At 50.9% G+C, this 27702-nt stretch overlaps 1 protein-coding gene across 4 annotated transcripts; it reads left to right on the forward strand.

Moving 5' to 3' along the window:
* The first annotated feature begins 1988 nt into the window (after nucleotides 1-1988).
* On the forward strand, nucleotides 1989-27625 carry PSKH1 (protein serine kinase H1). Of its 4 annotated transcripts, XM_087870512.1 has the most exons (4): nucleotides 1989-2105; nucleotides 13430-14456; nucleotides 19958-20158; nucleotides 20890-25297. In XM_087870512.1, exons 2-4 carry the CDS (start codon nucleotides 13500-13502, stop codon nucleotides 20902-20904), a joined length of 1173 nt encoding a protein of 390 aa, XP_087726638.1. In that variant the 5' UTR covers nucleotides 1989-2105; nucleotides 13430-13499; the 3' UTR covers nucleotides 20905-25297. The 4 variants fall into 4 exon arrangements, with proteins under 4 accessions (XP_087726638.1, XP_045670863.1, XP_045670864.1 ...); XM_045814907.2 differs by lacking the exons at nucleotides 19958-20158; nucleotides 20890-25297 and adding an exon at nucleotides 25304-27625; XM_045814908.2 differs by lacking the exon at nucleotides 20890-25297 and having other exon boundaries at nucleotides 19958-20883.
* Nucleotides 27626-27702: the final 77 nt, after the last annotated feature.

Below are 27702 nucleotides of genomic sequence, written 5' to 3' on the forward strand. Positions count from 1 at the left end.
TCCCTAAGTTGCTGCTCTTCCCTGGAATTGAGTGACCTGGAGTGTGTGCATGGCGGTGGGGACAGAATCTGCTTTCTGGCCAGGGGCTTAAGAGCTTTGTATGTTTTATCCCAGAGCTGGAGGAGAGGGGTGGGCTGATAGCCAGACTGAGCCCTGGACACAACTACCCAGGCCAGAGCATAATGGTGATGGTGTGTCTCAAATTTACAGCTCTGTGGACATGGAATAGCTTATTGCTCAGGGGACAGCCTACGGGCTGAATGTCTTGAACCCAGTCCCTCTGCATCACATACCTCTTCATCTTAGGACCCTGTGTTCTTTGCCAGAATCCATACCAGCATCTGCCAGTAGCAAAGGCTCAATAAATACTTGTTGGATTAATTTGCTGAATGTCTGTAAAATTGGGGTGTTGTGTGTGAATTTCTAAGCCCCACCAACCCTAGAATTCATATTACTTTTAACCTTCACAACAACTCTGTGGGGTCAGGATTATGATCCCCATAAAATATAAGAAAAATGAGGCTTAAGGAGGGGAGATGTCTTGCCTAAGGTTACAAAGCTGTGAAAAGTGTCAGAGCTTGGGATATGATCCCAGGTTTGTTTGACCCCAAAGGCATGCCCTTAGTCACTAGGCTTTTGGAAGTGATTTCTTTTCTTTTTTCTTTTTTTTTCTTTTTGGAGGTGGGGGAGCAATGATTTTTTTTTTTTAAGATTTTATTTATTTATTCGACAGAGATAGAGACAGCCAGCAAGAGAGGGAACACAAGAAGGGGGAGTGGGAGAGGAAGAAGCAGGCTTATAGCGGAGGAGCCTGATGTGGGGCTTGATCCCATAATGCCGGGATCACACCCTGAGCCGAAGGCAGACGCTTAACCACTGTGCCACCCAGGCGCCCCAGGAGCAATGATTTTTAAAGGTGTTTTTTAATTTTTAATATTTTAAATTTAAATTCAGTTAACCAACACACAACACACATCATTAGTTTCAGATGTAGTGTTCAACAATTCATCAGTTGCCTATAACACCCAGTGCTCATCACATCATGTGCCCTCCTTAATGCCCATCACCTGGTTACTTCATTCCCCCTTCCCCTCACCTCCCAAAGATGTTTTTTAAAATAAAAATTTTTATGAAACCCTGCTAATAAAACAGACCATGATGCTTTTTTGGTGTTAATTTATTTTTAGGTTTAAAGTATAACATTAGCTTATACAGTCAATTAAAGATAATTTCATGTATGAAGTAAAAAATATTTTAATAAATGAACAGACAGAAATGAGGTAGATGGAAGGAGGTTACAATGCCCTTATTACCTCCGGCATCTACTTTCCCCCCCCTGCAATTTGGGTTTATTGTAAAGTAGTGAGATAATTCTGATCTTATAGAGAAGTTTAATGGTAACAATTCTTTTAAATCTACTTGATTTGCAGTTTCAGAATACACTTAAATTCAATAACAATAACAAAAATTTAAAAAACCGTTACTCCGAAATTAGCCCAAGACTAACTTCGCTTTCACTGATCCTCAAGTTAACCATTTGGAAGTCCACTGTGATGAAGTCTAAATTTAACACTTCTGAGTGCCTCTATTATTTTAATTGCAGTTAAAAAAACTGATTTGCTAATGTAATTTAAATCGATCCTTTTCGGAGTTCCAGAGGCACTTCCAGAAACCTCTGTTGAAACGCACTACGCCCCCGACTTTGCACTACAGGTCGTCCTTCTGCCCTAACCAGAAATTTGACACTTTCTCTTTACCTTCCCGGTAGGGAAGTCCCTCCCGCTGCCTACCGTGGAGCCACTTTGAGGGTTACTTAGACTTACCCCGGGGAGAAAGTAAGTCCCCGCCCCGAAGGCGTTGATTGGCAGGCCACGCTCGAAGGAGCGATTAAACGCAAAGCCGGTCTCTCCCGAGGCCCGCCCCCTTCCCGCCCCAAGGGCGGCCTGGGTTTGTTTTGGCGTAAAGCGCGCGCTGTGATGACGTCAGGACGCTGACGCCTGAGGATGGCGGCGGCGGCGGCGGTGGCGGCGGCGGCGACCCTGTCCGCGGTCCGGAGAGGGTCAGCACAGCCGCCGAGACGCCGAAGACCCCGCCGTCCGCGTGAGGTGAGGCGGCCCGGCCCAGGGCGACGGCCCGACGGGCGGGAGGGGCTGACGACCTGCGGCCACGGTCGCTTCCTGGCGCCCTGGGCCTATTCCTGCCCAGCCCGGAGCCCTCGGCTGGAGCCCGGTGTGCCGGGGCATACGGGACTGGGGAGCAGTCCAGGCGATGGCTGCTCGGGATTCCTGGTGTTCGAGGCTGGACGGGCCTCAAAACATGCTGCGGTGCTGGGTAGCCTGTGTCTGGGGCCGCGTGGGCCTGGTGGATGTGGTCAGCTTCCCTGCCTGCTGTTCAGCCAGCCGGCGTCGGTCAGGGTGAACTAAGCAGGTTGTCCTCACTGCCTTCTCGTGTCCGGCACCCACTTCACACCCCTCCTTTGCGACTGAACGCTAGCAGTTGTCGGGGCAGCTGGTCGCTTTCGTGTTCAGGCTGGGAAAAAGCAGGCCTGAGCCTAGCCAGGTTGCCTGCTCTGCAAGCCATCATCTTTCAGCTTATAAGGGGAAGCCCAGCTCCCCACGCTCACTACTCCCTCCACGAAGCTGCTGAAGTGATAATTCCCACCTGAAAATTTGAATAAGTCCTTCACTGCCTGAAACTGGATCCCTGGTGCCTACAGGATGAAATCCAAGCTTCATAGCAAGGCTGGGCTCTTCATAATCTGGTAGAGGCCTAACCGGGAAGTCAACACCTGGGCACTTCTGCCTTCTGTTTACAGTTTGTTGTTAGGGCATGTGAGCCCGCTGTGTTCCGTGTTTTAATACCCTTGTAATTTAGATAGGCATTTTGTAAGACTCTTCTTTACCCCCATGCCAGTCACCAGAATGGAAATTTACATCTGTCCTTTAAAATCCACCTTAGATTTCATTTCCTTTTCCAAGAGAAAAGCTTCCCTTGCTTCACGTGTAACCATTGGCTCCTCTGTACTTTTATTCACGTGACTACTGTTGAGTATATCATGTGTCTCCCGATGGTGGGTCTGGGTCTCTTGTCTGCATATGAGTGTCTGACTCTGTACCTGGCATAAAGTAGGAGCTGAATGGACTGGGACAGTTTGCTGGTTTAAGACTAGGAACAGATTCAGTGTATTACTGAGCCCCTATCAGGGGCCCAGGATCTGACATGTGGACAGCAAATGCGTATCTCCTGTTTGCACATGCACACATATTCATGTGGTAGGTGGTGCAGCCTTGTCAACTTTGATGGTCTAAAATCTCTTGGGATAGTTTTTCAATATACAAATTCAAGAATCTCACTCTCTGATACTTGGATTCAGAAGATCGGGAATCTTGGGGCGCCTGGGTGGCACAGCGGTTAAGCGTCTGCCTTCTTTGGCTCAGGGCGTGATCCCGGCGTTATGGGATCGAGCCCCACATCAGGCTCCTCCGCTATGAGCCTGCTTCTTCCTCTCCCACTCCCCCTGCTTGTGTTCCCTCTCTCACTGGCTGTCTCTATCTCTGTCGAATAAATAAATAAAATCTTAAAAAAAAAAAAAGATCGGGAATCTGGTAGGAATCTGTATTTTGAAAAAAACACCTCAGGTGACTTTGCTCTGCTTCCTGGTTGAACATCTTTGCCATTGCACTAGGAATCTGTTGTGTCTTCTTTGTCCAGTAGGAAAGGCTAGCTGTGCTGTGTAGTCTCATTGCCCATACTTGGGAAGGCAGTGTGATTTCCTGGTTAGTAGTATGGGCTTTGGAGTCAGAAAGACTTGGATTCAGTTCTTGTTTGTGAGATCTTGAGGTCCTTTGAGTCTGACTTTGCTCATTCCAAAATAGCAATAATCATGCCTACTGTGTGTGGTTGCACAGAGGAGTGAGAGTGCATACAAGATGCTTAACACAGTTGGAACTCAGGAAATGGAAGGCACTATTATTACTAAGGACTTTTTCCCAGAGAGTGTGTCTTGTCAAAAGGAGATCTCAGGAAGCCTGTTTGCTCTCTAGACTGGGCCTCATGTAGGAAGCTGCCTTCTCTGACTTCCTGGAGGTCATTTCTGTGTATCAAGGAAAGCTCTGACAAAACAGTGCTTCTACTTAGGGCAGTTGCACTTGGTCATTCCTCTGGAAGAGATTTGGAATGCTGATTCACTAGACGTTGGGTTTGCTGCATAAGCACTTTGTCCCCGTCTAATTGCAATTCCTGTGCTTGTTAAGTTGTATAAATGAGCTAAAGGAAGTGCAGCTCTCAGGAAACCTGTTTGCCTCTGACACTGAGCTAGAGTTGCACCTCACCTGGAATGGAATACCCCTGCAGATCCTACTGTCCATGGAATCTGAAATAGATACTGGGGATCTCTGTCAGTCACAGTTCCGAGTTAAATGAGTGAGACTTTGGTTTGGCCTTCTGTCTTACCTTCTAAGTGATAGCATGTTATGTGGGCAATTTTACCCTTCAGAGCTTCCCGACTGTGTGATATGAATGGGCTATAGGTGTGCCAAAGTATTGAAGCCTTAAGCTTCCAGATAGCCCAGAACAGCTGTCCCCCTCAACCCCAGGGTACACAGAGAAAAATTTGAGAAATACTGCCCTGGAGGGACGGAAGCAATTCTGCTTGTTGAGAGCTAGAGAGAGACTTATTTATTTGAACTCTTTTTCCTTCCAAGAATCTTACTCAGTGACTATTAAGTGGGTTTGTGTTGGCTAGGTCATCACTGAGCTAATTCTTGGGACAGCCTTCTGTTGCCGTGGTGTCTGATATGCTAAAGTAGAAAAATGTAGTGTGTTCATTTTGTGGGGGAAAATTATCTTTTAGGGTCCCCTTCCAGACTGCCAGTCTTGAAGTGGCTTCACAGGGCATCATAAGAGAGACTCTTGGTGTGGAACCATCTGTGTGTAAGTTCCTTGAGAGCAGAGATTATGGCAGCCTTCTTTTTGTCTGTTACAGCCCTTGGCCGAGTTCCTGGCCCACAGCAGGAACTCAGTAAATATTTGTGGGTCGAACCTTGGGATTTTGGAAGGAGAACCCCAGGTACATTGCCAGAGTCTGTATTTCTGATGATTGGATGGCCAGTGGGTGGGATGTCTTAGGTGGAGCTAGGGTCATGATAAAATGAGGACACAGCAAACTTTTGAACTTTCTGCTTCTCTCAGCCCTAAGGCCGGAGTCTCTGCCCACCAGTTATTACCATGTAAAGCTTGGTACCTAGCTGGAGTCCTTGAGAAGTGGTGTCCCGAGTTACTATATTCTTTTTTTTTTTTTTAACACTTGAAATAAGCATTTATTTTTTATTTATTTTTTTAAATGTTTTTTTATTATATTATGTTAGTCACCATACAGTACATCCCCGGTTTCCGATGTAAAGTTCGATGATTCATTAGTTGCGTATAACACCCAGTGCACCATGCAATACGTGCCCTCCTTACTACCCATCACCAGTCTATCCCATTCCCTCACCCTCTTCCCCTCTGAAGCCCTCAGTTTGTTTCCCAGAGTCTATAGTCTCTCATGCTTCATTCCCCCTTCTGATTACCCCCCCTTCTTTATCCCTTTCTTCCCCTACCGATCTTCCTAGTTCCTATGTTCCATAGATGAGAGAAATCATATGATAATTGTCTTTCTCTGCTTGGCTTATTTCACTTAGCATTATCTCCTCCAGTGCCGTCCATGTTGCAGCAAATGTTGAGAACTCGTTCTTTCTGATAGCTGAGTAATATTCCATTGTATATATGGACCACAGCTTCTTAATCCAGTCATCTGTTGAAGGGCATCTCGGTTCCTTCCACGATTTAGCTATTGTGGACAATGCTGCTGTGAGCATTGGGGTGCATATGGCCCTTCTCTTCACTACACTGAGTTACTATATTCTAAGAAGAAGTCGTAACAATTTTTATTACAAAATAATATTCAAAGTTAAAACATTATAGGAGTGAATGAAGCCCAGTGTCTTTAGACACAAACAGTGTAATAATTTGGTATGTATTCTGGCACTTTTAAAAAATTGTGTAATAGTCTCTGTTTCTACAGTATGTATTTTTGTTAACTTTAAAAATGTAATATGTGGTAGTGATTTTAAAAAATAGCAACAGCACAGGAATATGTAAAGTGAGAAGTGAAAGTCTGTCTCCCTCCCTCCCTCCCACCCATTCCCTTCACATTTGCACACCCTAGAGCCAGTCACTGTCTCCAGTTTGTCTTTTCCCTTTCCAGGGTATTTTTCCACATATGTGTTTGTATCTTTTTTTTAACTCCTCATTGTACATATGCTTCAGATACTGTTGTAAACTACTTATTACATCATGAATATGGGTCCTGGCACAAAGCCATTCAATAAAATTGACTGGTATCTTTCTTTCTTTGTCAGTATATATGGATTTACCTCATTCATTTCAACAGCTTCAGAGGGTTCCATTATATGAATGGATCTTAATTATCTTAATTTATGTAATCCCTTACTGGTGGATATTTGGGTAATTTCCATTTTTTCATTATTATAAAGAACATTGCCATGAACTTGCTTGTACAAATATATCTTTACATACTCGTGGAAATGGTTTTATAGAATTATTTCTTTTTTTTTTAATTTTTTTTTTTAATTTTTTTATTCAACAGAGATCGAGACAGCCAGCGAGAGAGGGAACACAAGCAGGGGGAGTGGGAGAGGAAGAAGCAGGCTCATAGTGGAGGAGCCTGATGTGGGGCTCGATCCCACAACACCGGGATCACGCCCTGAGCGGAAGGCAGACGCTTAACCGCTGTGCCACCCAGGCGCCCCTATAGATTTCTGAAAATGGAATTGCTAGATGCAGTGTCTGTTTCCCTGCTTCAGAAAACAGACTCACATAGCTCCCCCTAAGGTTGCTGAGGTCCTTGTTGGGGAGTTTTCATCTAAAGTGACAAGCTCTTTTGCCTGATGTCTCTGCTTGCCTCATGATGGTTAGAAGTGTTGTTTAGCAGTTGTTTCTGGGATTACTGGGAGATGACTGCCTACTTCATTTTGATAGATAGTCTTTCAAAACAGGGGAGCATGATATAGAGATCTTTGCAGGTGAAAGGTTGCAAAACTTTTCTGTGGAGAACAATCTTAGGGGACATTACTGGAGAGGGCAGGGTGCCTGTGGGCCCCTGCCTGGGACACAGCCACAGACTCTACTTCTGTGGCCAGGAACTTGTTTCAGGATCCATCCTAGGCCCCTGCCCTCTCTCTCTCTCCTATGTGGTCAAGACTGGCAGCTTGTGGACTAACTAGCCTTGGAGTTCAAGTAACAATCTGTAAGACAGATCTGAGAGCTCTAGCTTCCTTTGTTATCGAGGACGTTTACACAGGCACCGAAAGAGCACAGCTCTGGTTTAATCACCAGTCTGGCCTCTTCCTGACACTTGAAAATTTCTGAGGTTCTGGGACTGTTGCCTTGCAGTAAATAGAAATCCAAGAGCCAGATCACCTTTCATTCATTGTTAACAAACATGAATGCCTGCTCTGAGCTCAGCACTTTGCTGGGTGCCAGAGAGTTCTAGAAACCTGAGAAGTGGCCTCTTTCTTCAAGGGGCTGACAACTCTAGTGTTCTAAGGCATTCTAGAGTACAGCAGTGAGCAGCGTGACCCAGACTGTACTTGGAAGGGAGGTTTCATAATACAGGCCCTTCAGAAAAGGTCCTCAGTAAAGTGTTTTGTTTTGTTTTGTTTTTAAGATTTTTATTTATTTGACAGAGAGACAGCAAGCGAGAAAGGGAACACAAGCAGGGGGAGTGGGAGAGGAAGAAGCAGGCTCCCAGCTGAGGAGCCCGATACGGGGCTCAATCCCAGAATGCCGGGATCACGCCCTTAGCCGAAGGCAGATGCTTAATGACTGCGCCACCCAGGCGCCCCTCAGTAAAGGTTTGTTGATTCATCAGCTGAGTGTTAGGAGGAAGGATAGAGGCCTTGACCCAAGGAGGCAGAGCTCTGTTGAGCCCCAGGCACTTCCAGAGTCTCCCCTGTGATGGAAGGAGCTCTGAATGGAGAACTGGGAGATTTGGTTCCATGCTTGGCCGTCGCTGTCTAAAGTGGCTGTGGACGGGGCGCCTGGGTGGCACAGCGGTTAAGCGTCTGCCTTCGGCTCAGGGCGTGATCCGGCGTTATGGGATCGAGCCCCACATCGGACTCCTCTGCTGTGAGCCTGCTTCTTCCTCTCCCACTCCCCCTGCTTGTGTTCCCTCTCTCGCTGGCTGTCTCTATCTCTGTCAAATAAATAAATAAAATCTTAAAAAAAAAAAAATAAAGTGGCTGTGGACAAGTTTCTGCTTTTCTTGGCCTGTCATTCTGTAGTGAGGACAGGGGTGCTGAATGCTCATGCCTGCTACCACGCTCTGTCTAACATGCTTGCACTCCTCAAGGAGTGCTTGGGATCAGGCTGGGAGTTGAGTGTGTGGAGGGACTCTAGAGAGTTCTTCAGTTCTTTCTGCAAGATGTATTAAGATTGGTGTCGTGAAAGGGAATGGTGACTTGTGATAGCTGGCATAGTGTGACCTCCTGACTCTTCTCACACCCTGGTCACTGTGCTAGGGGCATACCGAGGAGAGCGGGGGTGTGGGGGGGGGGTCAGGAAAATACTCTGCCCTTATTCCCAGAAGTTTTGTCAGACTCCTTCCCTGTCCCCATGTCTGCCTTTTCACCTGACCTCTGAGCAACGGAAATTTAACAGATGTGATTGGCGTGTGGAGCAGCTGTGGGGCTGGAGCAACCTGGAGGCTGTCGGCTCTTGCCCCTTCCCAAAACTAGCAGCGTCTCTCCTCCATTCTTCCTCTGTAGTTGGGAAGGTGGAGTACCAGTATCAGCTTATCTTGGAAGAGTTTCTAATTGGAACAAATGTGGGAGAAACTATGTCCCAGGAAGGCAGTAGGAAGGTCAGAGAGGGAACGTCCTTGGCTCTCTTACTGCTGACTTGAGATCCCTGTGCAGGCTTTGTTTGTTTAAAGTGAGAAGTCAGGCCTTTTCTTTTGTAAACCTTAGGTTTTCTCATCAGGACCAGACTAGATGTGCACATTTAAACAAAAAGACCCAGTGCATATGCCTGGAAACGATTATTTATTTCGTGGATCTAGGGCGCTGCGTCCTCACCAGGGAGACGACATTTGAGTGGCTGTGCTGGGTCACCTGTGTTGTTTGTCTTCTCTCTGGTGGTAGATGTTGCTCACCAGTGGTTTTGGGGATCAGGAGCCTGTGTTCTGCCTCAGGAATCCTGGCCCAGGAACTGTCCTTTTCCTGAGCTTCAGCCCTTTACAGCATTGAGAGTCTTGTGTTTTTCCCCAAAGAAGAGATGAGTCTGCAGTTCTAACGAGTTCACAGTTCTAATCTTTAGCCTCTGTGGAAAGGAGCCTTGTTTCTAAATGCCTTTGTTTAAACACGATTTCCTAAGCCACTATGTGGGATCTCATAGTGGGTATTTGGGCGAGAACTGCAGCAAATATGGAAGAGCCTTGTGTTCGTGGAGGAATCTTTCCCCCTCATGTGGGGAAAGGTACCTCATTCTGCTGAGAGTCATATTGACATGCTGATTAAAATCTGAGCCCTTGTGGTCTCCGGATTCCTCCTTTTTATCTACTTGAGGTCTCGGGTATATTTCAGTGATGAGCTTGTTCCTTGAAAGAGTTAGCCATGTTGGTCAGTATCACCACCTTAGAATCAGGCCCTCGACTCGCTGGAATCTGGTGGCCTCTATGGGTTCTTTGTGACCTCCAGGCTGCCATAGCAAAACCTGCCTGGGTCTCCCTCTGCTGCCTCTGATGGGATCATTTGCTGGCTTCTCCAGCGGCTGCGGGTGGGGGTTTTTAGGTGTTGCCCCCTTGGCCCCAAGCACCACCCTTGGTCAGCCATGGAATCTCTGTCACTGACTCTTTTCAAATGTCAGATTCAACTTTAATGTCACATGCACTGCAACACACCCAAAACTGATCTCTTCCCACTGCTTTCCGAATCTGTCTCTCCTGCTACGCGGCTGACCCTTCTGCCCAGGAGCCCAAGCAAGGGACTAGAGTGCAGCCCTCTCTCCTTCCTTTCCTTATGTCTCACCTTTAGTCCTTGTCTGTTTGCCTGCTGACATCTCTCCATTCCACCCTGCTGTCTGGGCCACCACCCTCCTCGGCAGCCCTTTTAACCTACTTTGACCTTCCGCCAGTTCTGCCTCACACTTCCGCCTCACACTTCTGTCTAAACACAGATTGATTGCCTCTTTGTAACCCTTTGGTAGCTCTGGTCACCTCTCTGGAAGGTCCTGGTTCCTTACCCTAATGTGTGCTGTTCTCCACAACCCGGTTCCTGCTACTTCCAGAACTTTAGCCCACCCTGCCCTCAGTCCTGTCTTCATACCACCAAACTGCCTGTTCCCAGGCACAGGGTATCACCCTGGGCCTCTGAATCCTTGAGAGTGTTTTGCTCTCTGCCTGAAACACCATTCCCACCTTTCCTCACCTGACTCATTCTTACGTTAAATTCAGTGTGGGGGTCACCTCCAGGAAGCCTTCCCTAACCTCTGTGTCACTCTACGTGTATCTATTGTTTCTCAAGCCTGACACTGTGCTATATTGAAATGAACTACTTTTATGATTTTTTCTTCATTTTCACTGACTTTGGTGACCACGTTTTACTTAGGTGTCTGTGTGTGTTTTTAAAGTATAATCTACATTGGACCATGTCTTATTCATTCCCTATCCCTAGCACCTAGTGGATGTTTTGTGAGATAAAATATATATGGATCTCTGACCCCAGTTCCTGGCACAGTGTTCCTGAAACCCTGTAATTTCTTAAGTGATAAGAGCAGGAAGAGCATCTCTCGTTCTGATACTTGGCCTTTGACCCCAGTTGCTGATACAAGCTCCTGAAACCCATGCGATTTCTTGGGTGATAGGAGTGTCTTTTGTTCTAATGAGGTGACTCTGAGTGGGCTCCCGGGTGACTTCTAGAAGGGAACTGGTCACCAGAAAGCCTCAAGCTGTGATTAGAAGTTTGGAATTTTCAGCCTTGCCTCCAATTCTCTTGAGAAGGGAGTAGAGCTGAAAATGGATTAATGATTGATCATGCCCGTGTGATGAAGTCTCCATAAAATCCCAATAGTAGGGTGTTCGGGGAACTTCTGGGTCGGTGAACACATGGAAGTGCTGGGAGAGTGGGGCCCCCAGAGAGGGTGTGGGCCTGCCCCGTGCATCTCTTCCATCTGGATGTTCACCTGTATCTTTTAATAAGCTGGTAAATGTAGGTAAGTATTTCCCTGAGTTCTGGGAGTCTCTCTAGCAAATTAATTGAACTCAAGGACGGGGTTGTTGGGACCCCAATCTGTGGCCGTTTGGTTAGAAGCACAGGTGATGGGTCGTCTAGGTGGCTCAGCTGTTAAGCATCTGCCTTCGGCTTGGGTCATGATTCTAGGGTCCTGGAATCAAGCCCCGCATCGGGCTCCCTGCTCCGTGGGAGGCCTGCTTCTCCCTCTCATGCTCCCCTTGCTTGTGTTCCCTCTTTCTCTGTCTCTCTCAGTCAAATAAATAAATAAAATCTTAAAAAAAAAAAAAAAAGCGGCAGCACAGGTGATACCCAGGCTTGTGACCTGCGCTGAAGTGTGCCTGAGGGAAGGAGCAGTCTTAGGGAACTGAGCCCTTAACCTGTGGGATCTGACGATATTTTTGGGTAGATAGTATCAGAACTGAGTTAAATTGTAGGGCATCTGGCTGGTGTTACAGAATTGCTTGGTGTGGGGCCTCACCACACATGTGACCAAAGGTATCAGAAATGAAGTGTTCTAGGGGCGCCTGGCTGGCTCCAGTTGGTGGAATGTGCAACTCTTGATCCTGGGGTTGTGAGTTTGAGCCCTGCGTTGGGTATAGAGATTACTTTAAAAAAATAAAATCTTAAAAAAAAAAAAAGAGGTGAACTGTTCTCTGTGAAGGTAAAGGAGAGACATAGAGTGAAGAAATATACAGTGTGGAAGAACTTTATTTCCTTACACAGGAAGGAAAAAAGCTGTTTTTTCCCCCTTACTATGTTTAATAAGTGTTTGATCTGAATTGATAATTTTACCCCTAATTCTGTATGTCATAATCAGTAGGCAATTCTCAGCTGTCTTCTTGCACCCATGGGCCTCTCAGAAAGACTTAGAGAAGGATGGCCAGGGTAGAAGTAACTCCTGGAAAGCAGTACTTCGGCACTTCACCTTATGAAGCCCCCCCCCCCCCCCCGCCCAGCCATAGGGTTTTAATGGTTGGAACATCTCTGAGAAGCAAATGGAGAAGCTCTTGGATCCTCATCCCGAGGAAGCAGAGTACCCTGATCCACAGGCTGAGTCACATCAAGATGAAACTGTTAGTGTCTTTTCTGAGCTCAAGGTCCCCTTTGTCTCTTGAATGAAGTGCAGGCTAGTTTGGTAGCTACCTGGTGGCAGTGTGCCAAGGCTTATGGTCCTAAGTTTACTGGTGTTGATTTCAGCCTCCTCTGGGATTATGTGGCATTTCAGCCATCCATATGGTGAACTGGGAAGTGGAAGACCCTGGAACAGGGTGTTAAACTGCCAGATGAAGATGGTGCATTAGCAAAGTAATGGGAACCATCTAGGAAAGAGTAAGGTTAGGTGAGAGAACTAGGGCAGGGATGGTAGTGTTAGCAGCAGTTGTAGGAGGAAATCAACCCCAGCAAGAGGCCTTAGAGGGCCAGGAAAGATATCCATGAGAGGCACCTTGGAGAAGCGGCTTTCTGAGCCCTCGTGGGTGATAGTGTTGGAGAACAGACCTCCAATGTTCTACACCCCCGTTTCAGAAAAGATGAGTCAGAGTAATAAGAGGAATGATTTTAACATTTAAAAAAACATTGAACTTCAACTAGGATAAGGAACCCAGGCAGAGTAGGGAGGAAGGTGGGGGCAGTGACAGCTGAGCCTGGTGCGTGCTCCTGCCCCTCGTTTGGGGTTGGAAAGCAGCATGAGAATCAGATCCAGGGAGTTGTAAGTCAAGACCATGGAGCTCAGGGATGCCTGGGTGGCTCAGTTGGTTAAGTGTCTGCCTTCGGCTCGGGTCATGATCCTTGAGTCCTGGGATCAAATCCCACATCGGGCTCCTTCCTCATTGGGGAGCCTGCTTCTCCCTCTGCCGGCAGCTCCCGCTGCTTATGTAGTTGCTCTCTCTCTCTCTGACAAAAAAATGAATAAAATAATAAAAAAAAAAGACCATGGAGCCCAGACCCAGCCTTTCATCTGGACCCTCCATCGAGTACTCAGGGGCCAACGCCATCCTCCCTTCTAGGGAACCATATTAGAGTCAGGTCTCCAGCCTACAATTTTTGAGGGGCAAGGGAGAGGGGATGAGTAGGATGGCTGGTATCCTTTCAGAGGTATCCCTGGCTATGCTGACTTGCCCTTTCTTCTGTGTGCATAGGTGTAGACGGGGCACTGCCTGCAGAGCAGGTCCTGCCAACCTCGCTGGAGAGGATGCCCCCGTGTCCGTGATGGGCTGTGGGACAAGCAAGGTCCTTCCTGAGCCGCCAAAGGATGTCCAGCTGGATCTCGTCAAGAAGGTGGAGCCCTTCAGTGGCACTAAGAAGGATGTGTACAAGCACTTCATCACAGAGGTGGACAGTGTCGGTGCTCTCAAAGCCGGGCTCCCAGCAGCCAGTCAGTGTGCAAACCCCTGCCCTGGTGCCCCCATTAGCGGCCACACAGAGCCTCCCTCAGAACCACCACGCAGAGCCAGGGTGGCTAAGTACAGGGCTAAGTTTGACCCACGTGTGACAGCCAAGTACGACATCAAAGCCCTCATCGGTCGAGGCAGCTTCAGCCGAGTGGTACGAGTGGAGCACCGGGCCACCCGGCAGCCCTATGCCATCAAGATGATTGAGACCAAGTACCGGGAAGGGCGGGAGGTATGTGAGTCCGAGCTGCGTGTGCTGCGCCGGGTGCGTCACGCCAACATCATCCAACTGGTGGAGGTGTTTGAGACACAGGAGCGTGTGTACATGGTGATGGAGCTGGCCACTGGTGGAGAGCTCTTTGACCGCATCATCGCCAAGGGTTCTTTCACTGAACGTGATGCCACGCGGGTGCTGCAGATGGTGCTGGATGGTGTCCGATATCTGCACGCACTGGGCATCACACACCGAGACCTCAAGCCTGAGAATCTGCTCTACTACCACCCAGGCACTGACTCCAAGATCATCATCACTGACTTTGGCCTGGCCAGTGCCCGCAAGAAGGGTGACGACTGCCTGATGAAGACCACTTGCGGCACACCCGAGTACATTGCTCCTGAGGTCCTGGTCCGCAAGCCCTACACCAATTCAGTTGACATGTGGGCGCTGGGTGTCATAGCCTACATCCTGCTCAGTGGCACCATGCCCTTTGAGGATGACAACCGCACCAGGCTGTACCGGCAAATCCTCAGGGGCAAGTACAGTTACTCGGGGGAGGTGAGTCTGCCCTGCCCCAGGGCTGGTGGGAGCACTTGATTGGGGCATGTGCTCTGAGCGTCATGTTCATGGGGTCAGGCAGGTAATGTAAAAAATGATGAAGTGAGACTAGTAGGGTCTCTTAGTTTGGGTTTCTCCAAAAGTGAGCCCTGAGACTTGGGAGCAGATAATGTAATTGGGATAGGAGTCCAGTAAGCACAGGCAAAGGGTAGGAAAGTGAGGCAGAAAGGGAGGAAGCCAATAAAGGGCCTATGGAGTGGACTGCCACTGTGGGTCACTGGAACTCCCACTGGGGACCCTGTGAATAATCACATGGCACATGCCTCAGAATTGTACCACTTCGGGACAAGAAGGTGGGTGGGTTTTAATCCACTGACTCCTGTAAGAGTTGAGAATTTCTTTGGGGGGAGGGGCATTAAATCCCTGGCACTTCCAGGCTGTCCTGAGTGCCAGCCAGTGCTGGAGAAAGTCTTCAGGCAAAGAAGCAGGGAGACACATGCACAGGGGCCCCGCAGCTGCAGGTGAGCTCAGAGCTGGGCTAGAGCACGTGGGCCAGGGTGGCTGCAGTAGCTGCTCCATGGGCACTGGGACACGCTAGAGTGACCATGACCTGTCAAAAGGAGCCGCTGCTGCTCATCTCTGTCCAGTTTTGCCACACAGCCCAGAGGAGTCTCTGCACCCAGACATTCCAGTTTTTTTCAAGAGAAGCCAGAAAATTTGATCTTAAAATATTGGAATTCTATTTACATATTTAAGTAGTACCTTGTGTGCCAACAAATACTAACCTGCAGGCCAGATTCAACCAGCAGGCCATCGGCTTGTGTCTTTGGATCCACTGATTGTCCTGATACCTGAAAAAATCTGTTAGGTTTCAGCACTGCTGGGAGCTGAAGGAAGATGCACAAAAAGAAAAAGCTAGTTGGTCCTTAGGCAGGATGCTGACTGTGGGGAAGATGAGGCTGACCCTAGGCAACAGCAGGTGCTGTAAGCATAATGGTGGGCTCAGGAGGGTGGTGAATAACAATGTGTGATGGCTTAAATGGGAGGTGAAGTAAGCTTTGCAGGACAGCAGGATTCTGCCAAGGCAGCGAGGGCCCCTCCCCAAGTGCCCCCTGCAGAGTGCTCCCCACAGTGTTCCTCTCAGGCTTGGGCCTGCCTGAATAACCCACATGGAGGGGAGGAACCAGCTCCCTTCTGAAACCCTGCATTCCTTCCAGGGATTGGGGACTGGGCCCTCTCTGCCTCCAGCCAACTGGCCCAGAGCAGCATTTCCTGCAGGCGTCACCCCAAAGCCTCTTGCCACTTTGTCTTCAGTGCTTGAGGTCCTGTGCTCCATCAAAATTCTTATTAGCTTCCAGACGTGGTCATGGGGTCAGTCAAGCAGTCAAGGACTTCCTGTGAGGATGGGGGCTGGCATTCCTTAGGGGGATCTCCAGGTCACATGTCAGAGTGGTGAGAGGAAGGGAGGGAAGCCTTCATCGTTAGGCTAGTTCTTTGCTGGCCACAGGTGAAGGAGAAACTGGGACTTTCTCTAGCTCTCCCCTAAAGTTTCTCATGTCTTATTTGCTACAGATGGATTCAACAAAACAAATGCTGACTGGCTGGGAAGCCTAGGCTACGATGGCATAGTCACAGGGGGCACCTCCCTCACCCTCTGGGCCAGGTTTCATCACAGGTCAGAAGACCCAGCATCCACCTCCCAGAGGCAGTGTTGTGCCAAGGTCCCGCCTGGCCTGCTGTGTGCCAGGAGCTCTGTGTGGTGCCAGGCTGTTGGGGGTCTGGCTGGCAGAGGGAGTAGCAAGCTCAGCTACAGTAGAGAGGGAGGTTTCCCAAGAGATGCTGACCAAGGGAAGATTCTTCCTGAAAGTCTGTAGGTTTGCCCAAGAGTTCCTAATTCTGGCAATTGTTATTCAAGCATTTTATCTAATTGGAGCTTGCAGTCTTGCTAACCGGCTATTGATTATCTGTGGCTGGGAGAATGACAAATGAATAAGGTGAGGAATGGACTCAGGCTTCCTGCTCCTCCCATAGCCGCAAGACTGGATCCTGAGACTGTTTCCTGCTCTTCTGGAAACAGTCTGAGGCTCCCAGTGTTACGGGGGGCACTGCCCAGCCTTGCTCCCTGCCCCATTTATCTGAAGCTGAAAGCATGAGTTCCCAGTTCCAGAGTCAAATTCCTGGCCAGCTCTGATGACATCTGTCCCTAAAAGCTTGACTGACTCTGACAACAGGTTCTACCACCATCTGCAGAGAGCTGTGGTTTGGGTGGGATTTGTCTGGGGTATTTCCTGGGTGAGGAGGCCTCATCATTAGATCATGCTCTCTGAGGTGGAGACCAAACATCTGTCTGTTCCACTGACCATTGCCTACCCATAAATGCACCTGGGGAAGATGCAGAGAGACACGAAAGCCAGTTCTCCATCCCCCGTGAAGCTTGGGATTGCCTGGGGAGAAAGGACTAGGAGTAGGAAATGGCCGTAGAACAAACTTTGCTGGCACGCACCTGCCAGTAAAGGCCTCACCTCTAACCACTGGGCCTGGGCAGTCTGGAACATGAGCTCTGGGGCTCAGGTCATGTGGCTGGGCTGGTCCCCTTTCCTAGGGCTGGGTCCTGCCCCCACCTTCAGTCCAGCCATCTGTCTTCTGTGTGTTGGTCATTTGCCCTTCTGAAGGCCATCCAAGTGAGAAGGCCCAGCGTCGGCATTAGAAGTTTGACCAGCTCTGAAAGGTTTGATTCAAAGAAGGCTTCCGTTAAGAATAGTGGTGACCACTGTGTAGTACCAGACACAGGGCTAAGGGTTCTATATCTAACATGTTTAATCTTTGCAACAGTGCTGCCAGGTGGGTGTAACATCCCCATTTTACAGATGAGGAAACAGGCTCGTGAGGTTTAGTAACCTGTCCATGGTTTCACAGCTAGATCGTGACAGGCCTTGGGATTTGAATCTAGGCCGTCTTGGTGTCAGAATTCTTGGCCTCTCCATCCTCACAGTCTGTGTTCCCTGACATACATTCCTCAGCTTGTTGTTGGAGTCTTTGCTTCAGCACTTTCTTGGGCTGCTGTCTGTGGACATCTCTCCTCTCAGGCCTGTAAGGTTCTTGAGGACAGCTTGTGTATCAATCATATGTTCTCGGTACTTGCTCCTGGCTTCTCCTGAGGGAAGCACCCGTGATTGTTGGTGATGCCCTGGGAAAGGACGCAGAAGTGACTGGCTGGCAGGCAGATGGGCGTGGCCCTGCTGGCTGGGAGTGCTCTCTTCTGGGGGCTGGGCTCTGGAAAGAAGTGGAGAGCCTGCTGGAGAGGTGTTTAGTGGCCTGCTGGCCAGACCTGCTTAGGAGCAGCTTTGGAATCTTGGAAGAGGAGAGAGTGCTGGGAAGGAGAAGGCTGTGACAGATTATTTTGAGAAGAGAAATCTGCATTTTCCCTGGTGACCAGGGGTGTTGGAGTAGAGAGGGCCAAGCCAGGGTCATGTTGGAAGTGATGGGGAGACCCTTGTTGGCCAGATGTGAGGAAGGCCTGTGTGAGTGGCAGAGCAGTCTGAAGACACAAAGGGCCACCTTAAGAGAGGAAGCTTCTTGTCATGAAAGATTCCAGGAGGGCTGGAGCAGCTGTTTCTAAAGGAGTGACACCGAAGGTGAGTCATCATCTGTAAGACCCGTACTAGAGGCCTGTTATGGTCCCGCTGACTTGGAGATTCTGTGATTAACTGCCCATGAAATGTGACGTTGCTGGCCTAATGTCATTACTTTTGTCAAGAGTTCTATTCCCAGAGTCAGGACGGATGAAGAGGCTCTTGTGGGATTGATGGCAGAGTGGTGCCATCCGCAGCTTTGCTGCCTGCCGGGTTCAGCAGTCTTTAATCGTCGCCCTCTGCTGGGGCAGTCTCTGAGCTGTGGGCAAGCCCGGGCCACTGCACCGGGAACCCGTGGGCTTGGGCACAGGTTCTCACACTGCCTTGTTCAGGAGAGCGAGTGCTGCCAGGCAAGGGACAGAATCTTGATGGGAGGGAAGGCCACCTACAGGGCCAGTCTGCCATCACCTAGGGGATCGTGTTGGTGGGAGGTGGCTTCCCAGGGATGGGCCTCTGGGCTGCAGTCGGACCACCCATCCACTTGGCGCCAAGGGCGAGCACTCAGGGGCAGAGAACTGGACCATCCTGTAGTTCTGATAGCCCTGCCATAGGATGAGTGCCCAGAGCCAGAGTTCACATTTACTTCCCCACTTAAAGTGACCCTAACGCTTGTCATTCTGCCCTGGAATGTTGAAGGTAAAAGAAGGTGCAGAGGATGTACCGTGTCCTGTTGCTCTCTAGATGAAGGGGGTCAGCAGCTATGAGGGGGTGGTCAGGCAGCCTGGTTCATCTGCCCTGGTAGGGAGCAGCCAGCTGAGGAGGGATAGGACCTTGACTTAGAGCCACGGAGAGGACTTGCCCAGAGATGTGGGAGAGCTGGAGACTGGACATTGCAGGCAACAGGTGGAAGGCAGGGGAGGCAGGTGGCATGTGTCGAGGCTCATGCTTCGATTCTGCTGGGTGCCTTTAACTGCCTCACATCCCCACCTCCAGTGTGGGTGGGGGCTGTGACAGACTATCAGCTCGTCACTCTTCTCTTGCTGCTTCCTGCTCCCAGAGAAAGTGGATGGACTCCTGTGTCTGTCTCAAAAGCTGATCAATTCTAAATTGATTTAGAATTCTTTCCTGTGAGGTATTCCTAAGCACTTCCTCCTTGCGTCTCTGCTGGTGGCTGTTGGGTGTCAAGTGCTGGGTGATGGTGCTGGCTCAGTGCCAGGATCCCACAAGGACAAGCAGATGCCCCCATACTTGTCCAGGAGGGATCCCTCTGGAAGGGGTGTTCCTACTTCACCGAAGCTCCTGGTACTCAGTAGGTAACAGAGGAGTCTCTGTCCTTCACTGTAGGAGCAAACGCTGACAGTCCAGAGCCCTGACTGGTCACTGGGAGGTCGCATGATTTGGTCCACTAGGCGTAGGCAGTGGACCCTCACTGGTCACTATGCTTGGAGACCTCTCGAAGGAAGGCAGGGGTGGCTTCCTCCTGGTGGGGGCTCGAGGCAGGCTGTGTGTGGAGAATGGCAGCTTCCCTCTCCTGTGCCACCTCTGGTCTGCCCCTTAGCTCCCTGGAGCCCTGTCCTCTAGGCTTCCCTCTGCCACTGCTGCCCTGGTTACACAGTCCCCAGAGCGCAGTACTCTCCTGTGGTGGCAGAAACAGATGCCCATGTCCCCACATTGCCACATTCAGCTGTTCCTACCAAAACGCTTTGCCCTGACCACCTCCAGCTTCTCATTAACCTGGGGTCGGAGCCTCTTTTATCACTGCTGTCTCCCACCCCCGGCCCCGCCGAGGCCTTTCCAACAAAGGGCTGCACCATCGGTTGTGTTCTGAGCAATGCCTAGTGTGCTTGCTGTCCCCTCCCTCTCCTGCTCTTCTCATTGTCTGTCTCCACCTGGGTAGCTCTGCCCACTCACACGCCCTGTCACTTTTAGGCTCTCGAGTTCCTGTGGGAGCTGCCACGGCTGTTGTCTCTCCCACAGTCTGACCTCGTTAAATCCGCTGACGGCCTCCCACACTCATCCCCTCCTGCCCCCACTGAGGTGGAAACATACTCGCAGGTGGATGGGATGATTAAAGCGGACCTGATCCAACCAGTCCCCACCGGCCCCGCCTCTCCAGACTCTCCTTCCTCGGTCAGTTCTCCCATCGCACGAGGTCCCCCTTCTTGTGCATGCCTGCCTGGCCTCAGTTTGTCTGTCTCCCGGTGTACGTGTGCTGCTCGGACCTGAGCTTTGCTCTGGTGTGGCGTGGCCAGCTTGTTGCAGAAGTCTCCATCTCTTCACTCATCCCACCATCCCATGTTGACCAAGTAGCTGCCCTGCGCCCGGTCCTTTGTACCCAGGGTTCAGGAACACGGGCTTCCGTGGGGGTGACATGCTAATAATAGCCACAGGGCTCCAGACTGTCTCAGAAATTAGAATGGGAGAAAGGTTTTCGGTTTTTGGGTTTTTTTTTTAAGAGCTAGCTTGGCCTCAGCAGAATCTGTGAGTGGAGATAAGAGAGACCACTGTGCAGCAGGCTGTGGAATCCAGAAGCTTCCAGGGCTGCTCCAAGACACCGTTATAAGCAAACATGACTTAGTTGCTTGCACAGGTTCCCAACATCCCCCTGATTCCTAAGCGAGCACACAGCATCCTTCCTGACTCTTGAGTTGTGCCCTGTCTCCCTCCTGTCCCTGTCCTTCACTTTATGGACTCTGGCAGGGACAGGTGGGGGCGCAGGAGTTCATTTTATTACTCATCTCAAGTTTCGGAACACAGCTTTAGTAACCTTTAAGTTGTCACGCCTTTTCTTGTTTTATTTTTATCTTCCTTCTCTGCCTCTTTTTAAAACTCTATTATCTTCCTTCTTTTTCTCCTCTCAGGCTCTTTCCCCTTAGGTCCTCTTTCCTGCTGCTCAGCCCCCACCCATCCCCTGCCAGGTCCCAGCGTGGTGGATTTTGTCTGGTCTGGAAGCCCAGAGGAAGGGGCTGCTGGCTCCACTGCCACACGATGTCCAGCTCTGCTGAATTTTTAAAAATTCCTTTGCCTCATGGGCCACATCAGAGTGTGCTGTTCTTGTCATACTGATAGTTCTGCTCTCCTGAGTAAGCCCCAAGCTCCATTTCCCAGAAACATGCTCTTTTCTCTGCTCTCATTCAGGCCCACGTAAGTACAGGAAGGAGGCCCTTGAGGGTGGAATTGCTGGGTCTGAAAATACATCTTGAGACAAAGCTGAGGGAAGACTGAGTCATGGGAGCAAAGCCCAGCTACTTTCCTCCCTTCCTTCCCTTAGCAGCTCTTTGGTGGGGCTAACTTCTCTGCCAGAGAACCTTTCCCAGAGTCTTCATGGGCTAGAAGAAAACCCATAGAGGTCAAGAGGTCCAGGCCACTTAAGTGTTAGATGCTATGCTTTTGCTCCTCATGCTCAGCCAAGTGAGGAAGAAAGCTAGGAAATCATCTTTTTAGAATTGGGAACTTTAGCAACTAGAAGACGCTTAGAATCCACTGTATTTGGCTCCTTCATATTAAAGGTGAGGAGGCTTGTCTTCTCTAAGGTTACACAGAGAAGGTAGACCTAGAATGCAGGTCTCTGGGCTTGCAGCCTAACGCTTTAATTTGTCACCCAGATGTCATCCAGAAGAGAAACCAGACCTTTCTCTCTCCTCACTTACTGTGGCCAGAGTGGCCAGACCTGCCTGCCAGAGGGAGTCTAGGGCAAGTCCTGTGAGCTGGGTTTGCTGCTGGAAAGAAGCAGCTTCCTCTCTCGGCAGCCTGGGCCAGAGAGCTGGCTGCATCCTTTGTTCCCTTAGCCCTTGGGCTCAAGGCAAGATTTCTGGTAGAGACTTGGGCAGTATTCTTTCCAGGCCCTTGTGACCTTAGAGCTAGAACAAGTAAAAGTGGCCAGGAGGTAGGGAAATGCATCCTCTGAGCTGGAGTGGAAAGCCCTTTCTGATTTGGTGCCTCCCTTTGAATGGAGGGTTGGATTCCCTACCCTTTTTAGGCTTCTCTGCTGTTATAACATCAAGAGTAGGTACCTTGGGGTTTCTGGCTGGTTCAGTCAGTAGAACATGAAACTCTTTATCTCAATGTCATGAGTTCAAGCCCCACGTTGGGCCTCACACTGGGCCTAGAGCTTAGTTAAAAAAAAAAAAAAAAAAAAAAAAGTAGGTACCCTAACTACAAGGGGATAAGGATTCTGGGGGCTACTAGGAAAACGAGAGCCAGCTTAGCCTGATGGTCAGAAAGAGGGTGGAAGTGATGTCCCTCCTCCCACAGCCTCTTCTTGTCCTCTCAGGATGGGGCCCAGCCCTTCACCCACACAGCTCAGAAGAGGCTCATGGAAAGAAGGGTGTAGGCTCTCACCCTGGGTATTGAAGTTGTCCTCTGATTCCACAGCAGAGGGAAACCTGAGTTGGAGGCAAGGCAGACAGACATTTAACATTCTCTTCCATGACCTGTGCTCTGTGTCAGGCCAGAAACAGGTAAAAGCCTCTGGGAGACTGGTCAGGTAGTACCTGGAGCCTGTCCCTTCTGTTAGCCACCTGAACCTCACATGTGTCCCTGACTTGGCTCCAACTTTACTGAGGTGAGAGTTCTGTTTTTTATCCAGAGCTAGAAGCTAGAGCTATGGAAACTGAAAGGCATGACTGTTTATCATTATTCTTTTTCTCATGCCCAGAATGTTACCCAGCCAGTCAGTCAGCCTATGACTGACTCCAGAGGCCCAAGCATGTTGGGGAAAGAGATGGGTTGGTCTGCTGGTGTTGAATACTTTCTTAGGAGGTACTAAATTGGACTTGGCCAGAAGCATGGCCCTGGGTGAGTGTGGAAAGCTTTGCATTTCCATGCTGAGTGCTGTTGGAGGACTTGGCAGGGCTCCCAGGGGCCAGTGTTCTGACGTACATTCTGAGCCCCTGTCTCGCTGTCAGTGGGGTGGGTTGAGGACCACTTTCCTGTGTTTGGCCCTCCTGCCTTCCTGCTGCTAGTTCCTCATGTGTGAGGATTAGGCTGGGTGCCATTAGCACAGCCCAATTCTCAGGTCAGGATGGCTCAAGTCACATTGGCTTGGGGGTCCCAGCTGGCCCAGCTGCTCACAGCTCTTCGAAGATGAGGAGAGCTAGGGCCTGCGGAGAGGGCGGGGCTGGCCCTCAGACAAATGAGTTCATCCGCATTCTGTGCACAGCTGCTTGTACACAGTAATTGGAGACGCAGGCGTCTGGGGGAGCAGGAGGCGCAGATCAATGTGACTCGCTTTGTCCCTAACAGGCTGGCCGCTCGGTGAGCAGCAGGGGTCGATGCCTGGTGTAAGCCTGTGCCACTCTGGAGATGGAAGTGCTTAAACCCCTAAGATAGGTCTGGTGAGAGGCCCATCCAAGACCGCACTGGACTAGTCTGGAGCTGCAGGGGGCCTTCGTTTGACCGGGTGTGGATGTGAAGTGGGGGTGCCTCTGATCCATCTATGTTTACGTTCCTGGCTTGTGAGTCCAGCTTCACCATTGTTTACTCTGTCATCTGCAAAGGAGCTGCCCCTCTTCTGTCTGGGCTGGACCAAGGGGAGTGTGATCTGTCATTTCAGTTCAGTGAAAGTTGAGATTTGCCTTCCACAAAGCAGGTTAGGGTAGCACGGCAAGTAGCCCCACTTCTTTTTAAGGACTCCAGAAGAGTGTTCTCCTTGGTGCCCCCCTCCACCTCCTGTATATAAGTGGGGAAGGGTATTGGGGAAGAAGTGGAGGTCAGGGAAGCTGAACTGGTGGGGGGACGTCTGGGTGCCTCAGTTGGATGAGTGTCTGCCTTCAGCTTGGGTCATGATCCCCCGGGGTCCTGGATTTAAGCCCCACATCGGGCTCCCTGCTCAGGGGAGAGCCTGCTTCTCAGGGGAGAGCTGCTGCTCCCCCTGCTTGTGCTCGGTCTCTCTCTCTCTCTGTCAAATAAATGAATAAAATCCTAAAAAAAAATGAGGAAGCTGAACTGGGGGTAGCAGTAGTCAGTGTTGTGTATCTGCTGACGGGGTGTGCAGCAGCCCCGAATGCGGGCTTTGAGATACTCCTGAATCCCCCTGGAGAGTGAGTTCAGGGGTCCCCCAAGGCGAAGGGCACCTTTGGGTGGAAGAGGCAGACCTCATTTGGTAGGAAGGAGGGTGATGGTGCCCCTCACATCCCAGCCAAACGTGCAGCAGGCTCAACAAAGGTCCTAGCCACCCATCCTTTGGGAATATCCGAGCCCATGCCACAGTGCCCCCAGAAGGCAGGGACTCAGAACGGTACTGTGTCTGCCATCCTCCAGCAGAGGGGCTCGAGGACCTCTGTATGCGTCGCACCGGGCACGGGGGCTCATCCACCTTAGCATGGTCTAATGGGAACAAACAATTTGAAATCACTGGAATAATTGCTTAGCTCTGGGAACTAAGAGGAAGTCTGAATAGGTGTCCTTTACCTTGAGAACCTAAGGATTCAGCCAGGTGAATGTCTGTATAAGCAGTCCAGATGGAGGCCCTGGGACAGACAGCCACTTGGTGTATGGCTGAGCTGAGGCAGCCGTGGGGGCATGTAGCAGAGAAGGCTTTGTGCAGTGTCTCCCCGAGGACAGAAGGTACCAAAATGAGGCTGGTGCAGAGCACTGCCAGGCCTGCCTGTGTGGCTCCAAGACTGGAAAGAAGGTCACCTGGTCCTGCCCGTCCCCCAAGAGCCCCCTGCCCGCCCAGCAGATAGAGAAATCTAGTTGCCTTGATTTACTTCCTTTTCTCCCCATGGCTGAGAGGCGGAGGGTGATGAAGGGAATGCAGTCGTTATCCGTCCCCACTTTGTCAGTTGGACTGAGGGTGGGTCCTCTCTTTAAAGACTAGGAAGTTCCCTGCTAAGTGGCCTGGTATGGACATCCTGGGTTTGGAGCTTAAGTCTGGCTCAGGATATTGGGGAAAGTTTGGGTCATTCTCTTTAAATCCCCCTGAGTTATAGTGATCCTGGGGTAGGTGGGGGTTCTTGACAGGGGCCACCTTTCTGAGCCAGACTTTGAGTGCAGGGCACTTAGAAGTTTGCTGCTTGGGAAGGGGAGCAGGTCCTTCTCCTGTTTGTTGTGTGGACTTCTTGCTCAGAATAGCCTCTGCTTGGTGGCCTGGGCCAGTGTTGGGTGGGAGAGGGAGGCCCAGAATGCTGCACTTGGGAGGAGCCGGGCAGTGCCTTTCTCTAGGGGGACAGTGCAGGATTGCTGGACAGTTCTAAGTGCCGTGGTGGTGGCATCGTCAGGATAGGGAGAGCAATGTTGAGTGCTCTCGCTCTAATGCTTGTCCTTGGCCTCTAGCCCTGGCCCAGTGTGTCCAATCTGGCCAAGGACTTCATTGACCGCCTGCTGACGGTGGACCCCGGCGCCCGTATGACTGCACTGCAGGCCCTGAGGCACCCATGGGTGGTGAGCATGGCAGCCTCTTCATCCATGAAGAATCTGCACCGCTCCATCTCCCAGAACCTCCTCAAACGTGCTTCCTCACGCTGCCAGAGCACCAAATCGGCTCAGTCCACGCGTTCCAGCCGCTCTACACGCTCCAACAAGTCGCGCCGTGTGCGGGAGCGGGAACTGCGGGAGCTCAACCTGCGCTACCAGCAGCAGTACAATGGCTGAGCCCCCTGGCTGCGGTGCAGATGTACCACGGTCCCAGCTTGGCCACTCATTGCCATGCCCTTGGGGCCCAGTGCCCTCTCTGGAGATAAGCCCATATGGCCAGTGGCAGGTGAATGGCCCCCGCCCCTTCTCTGTCCCTTCAGCAGCCCCCGTTCTTATCCTGGGCCTGAGCCTGGTGTGACAGAGTGGAAGGAGCCCAGGGGGCTGTGAGGCCTGTGAGCTGGGAGCCTGGCCTGGCACCAGTGCTCTTTTTGGTGGCCAACTGCTCTGCTAGAAGTTGGGGAAGGGGCAGGACCTGGCCTTCATGCTCCCTCACCCTTGGCTCTTTCCCAAGACCCAAGAGGCATGTAGTGCCGGGCAGAGTGTGTTCTGTGGTCCCAGGACTCTTTGGAACAGTTACTTCTGAAACCCTCTTCACTGAACCTTCTCTGGCCCCCCCTCCATTGCATCCTGATCTGTGCCCGGTGAGAGACCCAGGGAGGCACAAAGCTTGTGCCTTAGCTGGACTCTTAGCCCCTGGCTAAGTCCAAACAGTCTTCCACCTCCCACCCAAGATCTGGCTTCCTTCGTGGTGCCTCCAGGGACCCCTCCTGGCCCCAGGACTGGCTAGAACCTCTGGTGGTAGGGCCATGGCATAGTTCTTGGCCCTTCTGGACTATGTGGCCATGTTGGTAGCAGGCTTGCTCCAGGCTCCAACCTCTCTCTGCCAATGAGAGACCTCCTGCCCATCAACCCACTGCTCTCAGTACCTTCTTTGCAGAGCCCTCTATCACCTCCCCCCCCCCCCCGCCCCTTGGATGCCCATTCTATTCCCTAGGTGCCTCCTTCCCAACTGTGGGGGATTAAAGGGAGCCCCACTGCTGCTACCTGGGGAATGGGGGCACCGGGGCCAAGGCAGAGGCCAGGGGCTTCCCAGGGAGAGCCCCATCAAGATTCCAGTGTCAGCCCTGGTTCCACCCTTGGTACTGCCCATTGCCCCTTCCCTTCAGGCTCTGCTGTTCCCTCCTCGCAGCTGCATGAAGGCGCCATCTAGTGTCTGACAGGAGTATGGGCGGCCTAGGACTGACCACTGTGCTCATTCTTCATCCTCTAGAGAAAGTGGGAAGGAGCTGAGGAAAAGGTCCCCAGTCTGCTCAGCTCTCCCCTTCTGCTGAGCTGCTGTGCAGCTCCAGTTGGAACTTAGCCATACTGTGTGACCTGCCTCTGAACCCTGAGTGCCTGGGGCCCTGGCCTTCTCACAGCTGGCCTTGCCTGGTCCAGCCTGTCTCTGCTTCCTTTCACAGCATTACTCTTCCAGCTTGGGCTCTGCCGAATCTCAGGCTGGAGGGAGCCCCTGCAGGAGGTGGGTGGAATTGGGTGGCTGCTTTCCCAGAGGCCTGAGCCAGACCATCCCCATGTCCGTCATGGTGCCTTCCCCGTAACACCCCCCCCCCCAAAACCAGGCTAGAACCCAAGTCCCCTTCCTCCACAGCTGCTTTCAGTGGGTAGGAAGGAGCTGGTGCCCAGCTTTAGCCTTAGCTAGACTGCAGGACCTCTGCCAGCAGGGAGGGATTGGCCCTCACTGTTTCTCCCAGTGGGTAGCCTTGGGCCAGGCCCTCCTCTTTCTGCATGTGCCACCTCCAGTGAGAAACAAAGCCAAAAAGACCACTCTGGGCCAAGCCGACTGTGCCTTATACATCTCTTTCTGTCCCCAGTGCTCCTGGCACAAGGCAGCGGAGAGTCCAAGTCCTGTGGCCTCAGAATTCCCATTTCCCCAAGTGCCTCGGGGGCCTGAAGCCCTGGGGATTTACTTCCTCTCTTGTCCAAGGTAGGCCTGGTCCTAAGGGTAGGACAGAGGACATGTGGAGACTTGGGCCTTTGATAGGCCCACCTGGGCCTTTATGCCATGGACCTTGGCTGCAGAATGTGCAGTTATTTATTTTGTGTACTCCAGTTGTAAATGTATCCTCTGTACTCAATAAACAGGCTGCCCTCCCCAGGGAAGGCTGCCCATCCATTCTGACAGCCCAGGCTCTTTGCTGTGGATCAGGGGGTTGCCGAGGAAGAGGAAAGATGGGGGGGCCTGGCCTGGGCATGGCTAC

This window comes from Ursus americanus, chromosome 21, assembly GCF_024610735.1.
Source record: "Ursus americanus isolate L20-20 chromosome 21, mUrsAme1.1.p, whole genome shotgun sequence".
Taxonomy (NCBI): Eukaryota; Metazoa; Chordata; class Mammalia; order Carnivora; family Ursidae; genus Ursus; species Ursus americanus.

Excerpts from the sequence above, each read along its gene's own strand:
- PSKH1 (XM_045814907.2), top strand. The coding sequence starts at position 13,500 with ATGGGCTGTGGGACAAGCAAGGTCCTTCCTGAGCCGCCAAAGGATGTC. Across the intron at positions 14,457-25,303 it reads AGTACAGTTACTCGGGGGAG|CCCTGGCCCAGTGTGTCCAA; the intron begins GTGAGTCTGCCC and ends CTTGGCCTCTAG.